We start from the raw sequence: 12,615 nt of genomic DNA, 5'->3' as shown, positions 1-12,615 counted from the left end.
GGATAGGAATGTTTTGATAAAAATAAAAGATTAAAAGAAAATAAGTAGTTAAAATGGTTTCCTTTTTAAAGTTTTTTTGTTTGTATCTTTTATATTTATAAAAGCATTCCTATATAGTAATTTTAGGCATATACACAATCTTAGGCAAAAAGACTAAGAATAAAAAATGAGAATAATATAATATGCAATATAGATATTACTTTATACGTATAGCCTTTTTTATCTGTAGATCTAAAATCACTCTACTGTTGATTATATTTTGGATTTTCTTTCCCTCTTCTTTGCAAACTGAATCCTTAGACCCTCAATCCTAATAATCTTTTAAAATCACCTTGTTGCTTATGGATGTAAATGAGCTACTTGCCAAAGCATGTGCAGCCCTGTGGAGGTATTGAAAATAGCGTGTATTGGTAACTAGAATTTTCAAACAGTTTGGTTTCTGCTACAGTCACAACCTCTTTAAACGTTCCACAAGAAGATGGAGACCCAAGAGAGCAGTAGCAAGTTTTAAATGGCAGTATTTATTAGTGATTAATTTGATTTTTTTAAATTCTGCCTTTGTTTATTGATAATGCCACAGCATTGAAAGAGTTAATGATAGACCTGTTTAATTGAAATGTATCAAATACTACAAGGATCCCAGAAAACAAGGCTTTAGTAAACAGCACCCTGATTTCAATAAGAAATACATCAATAAACAAACTTGGGCTATTAAGTTCACAAAATACAAATCTAACAAAATAAATAACAATTGATGTACTGGTAAAAGGTCAGGATACGTAGAACACTTTTGGAGCGAATTCCTTCCGACTTCAAACTCAATGGGCAGAAATTGAAATTCATAAATAATTTATTTTTAATGAGTTCCCAAGAGTCTTGCTGAATGTGAAGTAAACAAAAATGCAGATAAGTGAAGTTACTCTTGAAATACTCTGCTACGTCAATCTTCTGTGTCTCAATGAAAGATGCAACAATTTTAGCCTATCACACCGATAGTGCAGTGTCATGCAGTGCAAAACCCTTTTATTAAAAAAAGAAAATTTATATGCCAGTCTTTCTTTAGTGTGATCTTACTACTGATCTGTAAGATTGGGAAAGATTACTTAGTCCATTTCTCCAGTGGAATTGTTTAAAGCAGAGGAAGTTATGAATAGGGCCCTACCAAATTCATGGTCCATTTTGGTTAATTTCGTGTGCATAGGATTTTAAAAATTGTAAATTTCATTATTTCAGGTATTTAAATCTGAAATTTCACAGTATTGTAATTGTAGGGGTCCTGACCAAAAAAGGTGTCCTGCAGGGTCACAAAGTTATCGTAGGGGGATTGTGGTACTGCTACCCTTACTTCTATGCTTCAGAGTTGCTCCTGAAGGCAAGATTGAGAGCCTTGTTGTTCTTCTCAGAGCTCTAAGAACACCCTAGTGACTTGTGGTGAGACTACTAAATAGAAGACAACAGGTAGCAGATTTGGGATTTAACATGTTTGAGAAGGATGTTTTAAAAAACTCCCAGATAACCCTACAATTGTAAAAAGATGGAGAGAAAAGGGAGATCTTATTTATTTCTTTTGATTATCAGTTCAGTTAACTACTATTGCTTAACTGGATCAGGAGCTGAGAGACTCTAGGTAAAGCCTTCCCCTAAAAGTTCTGTTCATATGTTTAATCAAAGCGATTGGAAAGTGCATGCTTGGAGGGAAGGTTTCCCCACTGATTTAGAACAGAATTAAAACTATAAGTTAAGTAGAGCCCCAGTTCTCTACAGTTATGTAAACAAGCCAATAATGTGACTCTTTAGAATTTTTGTGATTTTTATCTGAGATTGAGCATTTCCTCAGAATACATAGTCTTCATGTAGGCATTGTTTCTGACCAGGCAAATTAGGAAGGATCTGTTATGCATGATGTGTCTAGTTCATAGCACATTTGTGAGAAATCTTGCTTTAAGGAGTTGGATTTTGTGGCTACTCTGAGTAACATTATGTATTGGGACTAGATTTTTCCCTTATGGAGCCAAAGAAGAAATATTATCCCCACTTAATTGTCTACAGAGAAGCAAGTAAAAGACTTTATTTGGATTTGGTACTAATTTGTTTTGGTTTGACTGTTTCTCATCATTGACCACAACCAATTGATGAGCCAAAATAAGCAAAATCTACCAGAACACTAATGGTGATCTAGATTATGTCCCAAAAACTAAATGAATACTTTATATCCGTTTTCAATAAGGATGGCAACGTAGCACACGGGGGCAAAGGCAGGATACCTAATGGAAAAGCGTGCATAGAAATGGAAATTACCACATTCAAGGTGGAAGCAAAACTCAGAGTTTAATACACTCAAATCAGGGCTGGATAATCTCCATCCTAAAATACTGCAACAAATGGCACAAGAAATTGCAAGTTCAGTAGTGAGCATTTTTAATAAATATTTCAAATTGGATGTGGTACCATATGATTGAAGAAGAGCAAGAATAGTAAGTATATTTAAGGGGAAATTTAGTACATCTAATCTGTCTGGACTTCAGTATAGCATCTGATATGGTTAAACATGGGAAATTATTAGTTAAACTAGAGAATGTGGGGTTTAGGATTGAAATTCTAATGTGGTTAAGAAAGTGGCTAACAGAGAGACATGGGTTTTTCTGAAAGGAGAATTCTCCGGCTGGTGGGGGGTTAGTATCAAGGAGTGCTCCTGGGGCCGGTTTTGTTCAACATTTTATCAATGATCTGGATGATGGGATTAATTGCGCCCTCAGATGACACTAAACAGATGACACTGAACTGGGGGGAGAGGTAGATACGTTGGAGGGTAGGGATAAGGTCCAAAGTGACCTAGACAAATTGAAGGATTGGGAAAAAAGAAATCTGATGAGTTTCAACAAGGACAAGTGCAGAGTCCTACACTTAGGAAGGAAGAATCCCATGCACCACTACAGGCTGGGGACTGACTGGCTAAGCAGCAGTTCTGCAGAAAAGGACCTGGGGATTACAGTGGATGAGAAGTTGGATATAAGTCGACAATGTGCCCTCATTGCCAAGAAGGCCAACGGCATATTGGCCTGTATTAGTAGGAGCATTGCCAGCAGATTGAGGGAAGTGATTATTCCCCTCTATTCAGCACTGGTCCCGCCACTACAGAAAGATGTGGACAAATTGGAGAGAGTCCAGCAGAGGGCAACAAAAATTATTAGGGGGCTGGGGTACATGACTTATGAGGAACTGGGGTTATTTAGTCTGCAGAAGAGAAGAGTGAGGGGGGATTTGACAGCAGCCTTCAACTACCTGAAGGGGGGGTTCCAAAGAGGATGGAGCTAGGCTGTTCTCAGTGGTGGCATATGACAGAACAAGAAGCAATGGTCTCAAGTTGCAGTGGGAGAGGTCTTGCTTGGATATTAGGAAACACTGCTTCACTAGGAGGATGGTGAAGCACTGGAATAGGTCACCTAGGGAGGTGGTGGAATCTCCATCCTTAGAGATTTTTAAGGCCTGGGTTGACAAAGCCTTGGCTGGGATGATTTAGTTGGTGTTGGTCCTGCTTTGAGCAGGGGATTGGACTAGATGACCTCCTGAGGTCTCTTCCAACCCTAATATTCTATGATTCTACTAGTGGAGTTCCTCAAGTATCTGTCTTGGAACAGATCTTGTTTAATATTTTCATTAGTAACCTTGGCACAAAAAGGAGGAGTGTGCCAATGAAGCGTGAACATAAGAATGGCCATGCTGGGTCAGACCAAAGGTCCATCCAGCCCAGTATCCTGTCTGCCGACAGTGGCCAATGCCAGGTGCCCCAGAGGGAGTGAACCTAACAGGTAACGATCTAGTGATTTCTCTCCTGCCATCCATCTCCACCCTCTGACAAACAGAGGCTAGAGACACCATTCCTTACCCATCCTGGCTAATAGCCATTAATGGACTTAACCTCCATGAATTTATCTAGTTCTCTTTTAAACCCTGTTATAGTCCTCTGCTGATGATGCAAAGCTGGGAAGCATCGTCAATACAGAGGAGGATTGGAATGTTATACAGGAAGAATTGGATGACCTTGAGGCATGGAGTCAAATAAATTGGATGAAATTTAACAGTACTTAAGAGCCTAAAAACCAGAATTTCAGCTATAAACTGAGGCTCATTACTTGAAAGCAATGGAGGAGAAAGACATGAACCATAGGAAGACTGAGTCACCAATGTGAAATGGCTGTGGAAAAGGTAAATGCAATACTAGGATGTGTCAAATGAGGTATTTCCGGTAGAGGTAGGGAAGTATTAATGCCACTGTACAAGGCATTGGTAAGACCTCATTTGGAATACTGTGTGCAATTCTGATCACCATGTTCAAGAAAAATGAATTCAAACTGGAACAGGTGCAGAGAAGGGCTACTAGGATGATCAGAAGAACTGAAAAGTCTATATGAGAGAAGACTAAAAGGGTGGTATAATTACCAGGGAGCCTAGAAATCCTTTTAACACAAAAATACACAGAATTTGCATTTTTACAGAGAATCTTTAGATTTAACATTTTGTGAAAAAATAAAAACCTATAAACTAAATTTTACTGAAAGTATCAGTGTTACTTATTCAGTTTGCACAACTTCCCCCTCATGGTTGATTTTTGATTGCACTTTAAATTTACATAGCTAAATATACACAAATAAACTGCTTTGGCATATAGAGGTTACTCAACAGCGTTTAGGGGTTTGTGTTTTAATGCATCTCAAATTTCACTTCAGCCTCCAGACATGAATAATTAAAGTTACGAAAAGATGCTGACAACTTTAAAAATCACCCCTAAAGAATGTGTCACTGAGTTTGGCAAGGACAAATTTCACGTTGATGGTAATATGCTGTTCTGTACTGGATGCAACAAGGCTGTAGATCATTTGAAGGCAGACAATTGTAGAACACATGGAAAGCACTAAACATAAACTGAATGAAAAGAAATTAAAGCAAGAGGCTGAAACAGCAGGCCCATCGACTCCAGTAAAGAAACAATGCACTGTGATTGGATAATTCTAGCATTTTACAACAGCATGAAACTGTCACTTTCAGATTTGTTTGAATGTGTGTAAAAGACATTCCTCTGCATAAAATTGATTTAGCCGTTGTCAGAGATTTTTTGAGGAAACATTGAGAGGTAATGCCAGTCCCAAATCAGATCAATTGTATTCCTGTTATTTACCAACTCTCTTTGAAGAGGACACACAGCACCTTCTCAGTGACCTGAAAGGAAACTTGATTGCCGTGATCATCGACAAAACAACTGAGTTAATTTCATGGCTGGAGCATCTTACATCATCAACTGATAATGCGAATGGATCTGCAGCTGCTCAAAGTGCTGCTGATAAACTGAGACAGTACAACCTAAAAAAATAAACAACCAGCAGTTGATTTTCTCCATGTTGTTCATGCACTAGATCCTAAACAAATAGTTGCTGCTTGTACAGGTTATGAAAGTGAAACCGCAGTTAGAGCTGTCCGAAGAATGCAACATGGAATGGCTAGTGTATTTAGGGATTGCCAAAGACGCATTTGGAAATGTTGAGGATCCCATTTACTGATGGGTGGCTGTTGAAGATCACATTCCCAACCTGGCAAAACATGCAGTGGTTCTCCTCCAACTTGACTGTAGATTCAGCTGACGTGGAAAGAAGTTTCAGCCAACTTGGGGTTCTTTTTTGTGCTCAGCACCAATGTCTGAAAGATGAAAATGTGGCTGGAATGCTGCAACTCTATTTTAACAACCAGGACTAACTCATAAAGTGAGTAATGTTAATATAAAAGCAGATTTTCACTTTATTTTTGTGTATTTAAAAAAATCTGAAAATATAGAATATAGACAGAAGTACTTGGTGTATGTAAGAAATACATTGCAATTATATTTTATTTTCATTATAATGATTGGCACTGGTAGGCTTCGAAGTTACTTGCTTAAAGATTTTAAATATAGCAATAAATCTTTGTGTTCAACTGATACATATATGTATTGTGGCTAGGGAAAGTAAAGTTCAGCTTTTCATTTTAATTGTGAAAAAAATCTGATGGGGGGCGTTATTGGAGAATTTTTGGGTCTTTATCACTGAAAACTAGAATCCCTGATGATTACTCTGTATAAATACATCAGGGAGGTAAACACCGGGGGGGGGGGGCGGGGCAATTTAAGCTAAATGTTGACACAAGAACAAATGGTTATAAACTGGCCATGAATAAATTTAGGGTGGGAATAAGAAGGTTTCGAACCATCAGAGGAGTGAGGTTCTAGAAAAGCCTCTCAAAAAGGAGGAGTTGGGGGCAAACAACCAAAGTAGTTTTAAGATGGAACTTGATACATTTATGAATGGGATTATATGACAGGGTTGCCTGCAGCAGGGTACTGGACTAGATGATCCAGGAGATCCCTTCCAGCCCTATGCTCATCAAGTTAAAGATATAGGTTAGTAGGCCATATGTGTAAAAATGTTTACTAATTCTTCAGCTAAACCAGAACTAAGAACATAGAGGGGCTGTACTGGATCACATCAATGATCCATCTAGCCCAGTATCTGGTCTTCTGACAGTGGCCCGTGCCAGATGCCTCAGAGGGAATGAACAGAACAGGGCAATTGAGTGACCTGTCCCCTGTCATACAGTCCCAGCATCTGGCAGTCAAAAGTTTAGGAACACGCAGAGCATGGGGTTGCATCCTTGACCATCTTGCAAATTGCCATTGATGGACCCATCCTCCATGAGCTTATCTAATTCTTTTTTTAATCCAATTATACTTTTAGCCTTCACAACATCCCATGGCAGCGAGTTCCACAGGTTGACTGTTTTGTGTGAAGAAGTATTTCCTTATGTTTTTTGTTTTAAATCTGCTGCCTGTTAATTTCATTGAGTGACACCTGTTTCTTGTGTTACGTGAAGGGGTAAAGAACACTTCCTTATTCACTACCATCTACAAACTCTTAAGTTGGATCCTGCAAGAATCTGTGTGTCAATTATTGGTTCTGAAGTACTAAGAAAAAACTAATTAACAAAAACCCCTGAGAAATCCCAGGTCTTTCTTGTCATCTTCTACTTAGATTAATTGTGGAGAGATACCTCATTGTTTCAATTTGAATGCAGTGTAGGCCCACGCCATCAACCCCTCCCCCCCCCCCAAAAAAAAGGCACAACAAACGGTTTGCCAAAAAAGTAGGCATAATTTAAAAAGTAAAATTTCCGGAAGACACAAGCTTCAAAGATTTCTCTATGAAAAGGGAATTGTGGAAATGCTAACAGCATTCTACAGTTAAAACAAATGCATTTCAATCAATAAATATTTTGTGTTTCAGCAAATCCAGGAAAATTAGTGACTTGCATCTACAGCATTCCAAAACACAATTTTATATTAAGTGATAAAATCACTTAGTAATAACAAACATGGGTACAAGTCCAAATAGTATAAAGATTGGAACTTAATTTGTTGTCTTTTTGGTTTTGTTGACCACATTCCATGTTCAGCTCTGTCTGCACAATCAAATGCTTTGACATTCCAAATCTACCACCCTGTCTTTAGTTAGATGAAAGACAAGTGGTGTCATAGTCCTAAATATCTGCTCATTCCAGTATCTCTGGTTGCATCATCAAGTGTGCTTGTCTGCCATAGACTTCAGAAGCGTGCTCTGTATTTCCCAGTAATGCACCTTTAGCACCACATTCTGCCATGAAAAACACAGTCAAGTCTCCAAACATCAAAAATTATGTTAGTTGCTCTTTTAGACCCTTGCTTCCCGGACAAACCTCTCCTCACTGAAGCTGCAGAAAAAGATGAGGACTCTTGCATTTTATTTAACCTACTTCCTAAAAATGTTGGTGTCATGTCCAAAGCCAGCAAGTGGTGGTAGTGTTAGTAACCTTCCACTATAACGTTTCTGTCAACCGAATAGAATTGTACCTATGACTAGATGAATTATTGATCACAATGCAGAGGATCAAGAGATGACTGTAATGTACATATTTGTTTGGTTTCCCCAAACCTAGAACTCCTGTCTTTGCCACCAAAGCAGTCTTATGTTGAAAAAGCACCAAGGCAAATTCTCACCCATTCACTCATTCTTGCTGAGGAAGAATGTCATGTCTCAACCAGACAGATTTCTTGATTTCTTAATGCAAAATAATAAGTGAGCACTGGGTTCTGCCTTTAGAATCTTAATCACCCAAAATATTCAGATAAGCTTCTGAACTGAATTTTTAAAACTGTTGAGGTTTGGCTGATATCAGAAATATTTCTCATCTGTAAATTCATTTTTATGAAGATCCATTACTGTACCTGTAACTGTACAAAAGATGAGACATCCAGAAAGTTTGCTTCTTTACCTTTATTTTCTAGAAATGCTTTGACTAGGACACGTGAAGAAAAGCTGAACAAGCACAAGTAACAATCTTTGACTGCTTTGTCCACCTGACTTCACAAGAGAAAAGGCAAGAAAGATTGGTGAATCTGAATTGCAAAAATTGCATTTTGTAGGTTTCAAAGGAAGTTGTTTTCCTCTGATCTTGTGCAACCTTTGGGTGCAGAACTGGAATAAAAACCACTATACTTGAATATGGCTTAACTGCTGGATTGCTTCTTAAGATAGTGTATAAAAGGTAGATGGTTACTCATGGCTAGTAAGCAAACTGGACTTTAACCTTAAAAAAACAGTTTTGCACTTCAATTTTGAGCCCCGAGAGAAATGCTTTTTTGCTCATAGCTGGGCAGCTTCATCACAAAATTGCACTGTTTCACTGGAATAGACGGATGGAAACAGGATGATTTTTTATTGTTAGTTTGTGTTAATCCTCCTCAGCTAATGTATCTGATCTGGACGTGCCTAAATTTAAAACTAGTCAGTTAGAGATTATGATTAACAAGGGGGAATCACTTCTTTTGATTGAGGTTTTAAAAAACTATGTTTTTTTTTTCACATTAGCAAAGATAATTTTTTAATTACTTAGTGTGAATAGTTTAATAAGCTTGTTTTCTTTCCTGTTCTTGTTACTGATTTACTAAAGTATTGAGCATATTTGGTCTCTTGAGAATTGTGGAGCAACTGCATTGAAAGGAAATGATTCAAATTCCACATTACAAAAAACAACTTTGTTTTTGAAGGGGATTGCTTCGGCTATTTCCCAGGTACTGGGGAAAATTCCAGTTTAATTGTATGAATTAATAGCGTGACTGCCTATAGACAGAAGGATTCAAGGCAATTGGTGACATGGCTCTGAATATTCACAAGTTGATTTGTATAATAAGATTATACTGGCTGACAAATGAGGGTTCAGTTACATGAGTTACTCATGATCCCAGGTAACTTTGCCAAGATATTTATTTAAAAAGAAAAAAAAGTACTAGTAAATGATGCATGTATTTGTTAGTGCACCTTATAAAGAAACACATATGCTACACAGTTGCAATAGAAACCTGCTCTGAAAGTTGATGTAGAGAGCTACTTTTTTATCTTAGGTGAAGTATGTGACACTTGGGTAACAACCAAATTTTGCATATGCCCTAATTTCATAATAAATTGGTTTTGGTAGCCACCAGTATATTACATTTCTAGTATGACAACAGAATAGTGGTAGTAAAAAATCTATTGTGTAAGGTTGAGGTTTGTTGATGGAAAAATCCCATGGGGTTACCTAAAATAGACTAAATCACAGATGCTTTAAGGATCTCACACTGCAGTGGAATCTCGGCGCTCTGACCAATTCGTTACGTTCATTGAAAAAGAATAGAAAATTACTGTTGACTTTTTTTTCTTTTATCCCTTGAAAATTTGAAACAGATGTTTCCTTATCAGGCTTTTCTGAGATCAGTGGTGCTCATACAACAGTTGCCTGGGTACTTTTTAAGGAGGAAAAAAACATTAGTACATTTGTTTGGAAAGCTTCCTACCTTTTCTCTTCCCTTCTTTGGGTATTGACTTATAAACAGATACCAAAAGGTTGCATTTTAAACCTGCTAGCCATGACAGTGTTTAAGTTGTATTAGTGTGTATATATACCAATTTCATCTCCTAGTCAAGTGGTGTAATCATGGACCGCTGGTGAAAACATTCTTTCAGGAGGCTGAGTAAAACTGTCAGATCCTGCTCTCTGGGGTGAGGAGGTGTTGCAGTTTCTGTCCCAGCCTGGTGTGGAGGGAAGAGCCCATGGTGGAAGGGTAGAAGGAAAATGAGCCAACCACACACTCATCCAGCAGTAGTCGCTGCTGTTGGACCCAGCTCCACGCTCTGGTTCATTGGCTCTTGCCACTTTCAGACTTGCTGTGGCAGGCTCCGAATGATGGGGGACTAGCCATCTCACCTCCCCAACAGGGTAAGGGATGGGGGCGAAGGTCAGCAGCCCCACATAACACTCCAAAGTGAAGAAAAGATGCTGATACCAGGGCTCAAGGGATTGGAGGGCGGGGGGGGTTCCAGATGAGCCATAGGGAACTGGAGCCATTGAAGAAGGGAGAGGGGTGGGTGCAGCCAGGACTTGGAGGCATTTGGGGTGATTTATAAGGATTATATGGATTTCTGTGTTGGGAGGGCAGCAGAAGGGCACTGCAGGAGTAAGTATGGGTGGGCATCGGGAGAAGAGGGAGGTTGGGCAAGGGAAGTGGTTTAAGGGATGGTGGGGGCTATAGGGGAGGTTTTAAGAGGTGGGTTTGTTGGGGAATGGGACTTGGGATGGTGAGCGGTGGCGGGGGTTGGCAGGTGATGTTTTATGGGCACATTTGGGGAGATGGGAGTTGGGATGGTGGAGAGGTGAGATCAGTGGGGGGCTGTGGCAGGAGGAGGTTCTGTGGGGTTTGGGTTTAAATACGGGGTGGTGGCTGTGGGTTTATTTGGAGGGTGCAAAGAGGTTGGGTGTGTTTGGAGATGAGTTATTGGAGTTTGATGGGTTTAAGCAGGGGCTGGGAAGATGGGTTATTTGGGGGTTGGATAGGAGTCTGTGGGAGAGGGAGTTATTTGGGGTTCTGTGGTAAGGGGATTGTGGAGATCCATGGGGGGGGGCTGGGAGCGCAGGGAGCTATGTGGCAGTGCCCGTGGCCACAGTTGGCTGTGTCTGGCTCCATCTTCCACCTCCGTCTCACTTCTTCCCTCTCTCCCTCGCTGGCACTAACCCCCACTCCCCTCACAGGAATGGAGTCATTGCAACTGCACCGGGGCTGGGGCGGGGGCTGGCTTGCTGCATGCTGATTGTGCTCAAGATGGACTCTGCCTGCGGCATCACTATGGGGCCCCACAGATTCACCTCATCCCACTGCAGTGCTCTGGGGACTCTCCCTGTTTGTCCTCCTGCTCGGCAGTCAGGCAGCTCAGTGCTAAGCTGGCTCTGGCACCACAGGATGCAGAGCTATGCCTGCTGATCTGGTGGGCAGGTGGGCTCGCATTTGGAAGGGCTGAGCCTTTTCTACCATTAGCTATCTGCTACCGCTGACTGTAAGAAATATCTTCAATATTTGTGGCTCCAGTGTCCAGGTAATCTACCAGTTCTGTTATTCAGGAGCAAAAATATGCATTAGCCATAGTCCTGTATTAACCATTTCTTGGCTTTGAGCAATTAATGACTGAAGAATCTTTCGTTCTTCTAGTTGTTAAAAAAACAAAAGATTGTGTAGCTCTCCACAGAAGTTTTTTTTTCCCTCTGGAGGCGTGGAGATATTAACATAGGATAAACAGCAATCTTTGATTCTTCTATGTCACTTGGTATTTTGGGAGCATCAGCGGTGGCAGATCACTTGTATCCTTGGGACTGAGTCCTCTAAAGAAACACAGGATTGGTAAATAAAATTCTATGTGATTATTTATTTGCCAAAGCTCCATGTAGACAGGTAAATCTTACTTCAAAAGGTTTTGCTTTTGTGTTTGGTTTTTTTTTGTTTGGTTGGTTGGTTTTTTGTCCTGTGATGCTGCTATAAGCTCTGGGTGTGCTGACATCAAGAGCTACAGAATTTCAGTGAGCATCATGTTGTTTGCACTGTTATGACCTGTTTTTCCTTTCGAGAGCAGCAATATGTATTCAGCAGTATTGTTAGCTTAAAACACCTAGTCTTGGACTAACTCGTATTAAACCTTGGAGTCTGACCTGTGTGCCAGAATCAGATGAGGTGAAACAAGACCTACTTGAAAATACTCCTGAACATACTATTTTTTTCCTTAAAAACCTAACTGAACTCTTTCCAGTTTCTGATTAGAAATCTAGAATAAATTCTAGATAATACTTCAGCATTTTGGACAAATGCATGTTGCCTCACCTTCTCTAAAACTGTTGTGGGTCAGGTTCCTTTACCAACAACTGGGAGGACATTTGGTTCCAATCAGTGTCTGCTTTTGAAGGAATCAGTCTGTTCCTTTCAGGCATCTTGTAGTCTTTACTCCCTCTTCTAAAGCCCAAGTTTGTAACATTTCCACTTACTTGTCATGACATCAAATCCTGAAAATGTAATCTGTGAGAAAGCAAGATACTTGCTTTTGGAGCACTACACAGTGTATGTCTTGTAACCTAAACTAACTACTTCTGTACCCATCTTATTTCTGTAAATATTTTAGTGTCTCACAGAGTTCCTAACCAAAAAAAGCTGTGTTCTAATTTTCATTACTATTTTCTTAATCAATGCTTTTTTTTAGT

General features: G+C 39.6%; 1 protein-coding gene across 11 annotated transcripts in view; it reads left to right on the top strand.

Annotated features, from left to right (window-relative positions):
* The window catches only part of USP15 (ubiquitin specific peptidase 15), a 136,926-nt gene that overhangs the window by 90,619 nt on the left and 33,692 nt on the right, over positions 1-12,615 (top strand). Inside the window, exons 1-3 of one of the 11 annotated variants that reach the window (XM_073327936.1) lie at positions 4,088-4,206; positions 4,728-5,756; positions 8,345-8,436. The exons of 7 other annotated variants lie outside the window; for them this stretch is intronic. Coding sequence is in view for 1 of the 4 variants with exons in the window: in XM_073327933.1 (XP_073184034.1) it covers positions 4,192-4,206 (15 nt within the window). In the remaining 3 variants the exon portion in view is untranslated. Of the gene's footprint in view, positions 1-3,960; positions 4,207-4,727; positions 5,757-8,344; positions 8,437-12,615 lie in introns of those variants that run through there. 3 more of the 11 variants (XR_012156773.2, XM_073327935.1, XM_073327933.1) reach the window with 3 other exon arrangements.

This window comes from Lepidochelys kempii, chromosome 1 (assembly GCF_965140285.1).
Source record: "Lepidochelys kempii isolate rLepKem1 chromosome 1, rLepKem1.hap1, whole genome shotgun sequence".
In the NCBI taxonomy this organism is placed as follows: Eukaryota; Metazoa; Chordata; order Testudines; family Cheloniidae; genus Lepidochelys; species Lepidochelys kempii.
This window is presented reverse-complemented; position numbering and strand designations above follow the sequence as displayed.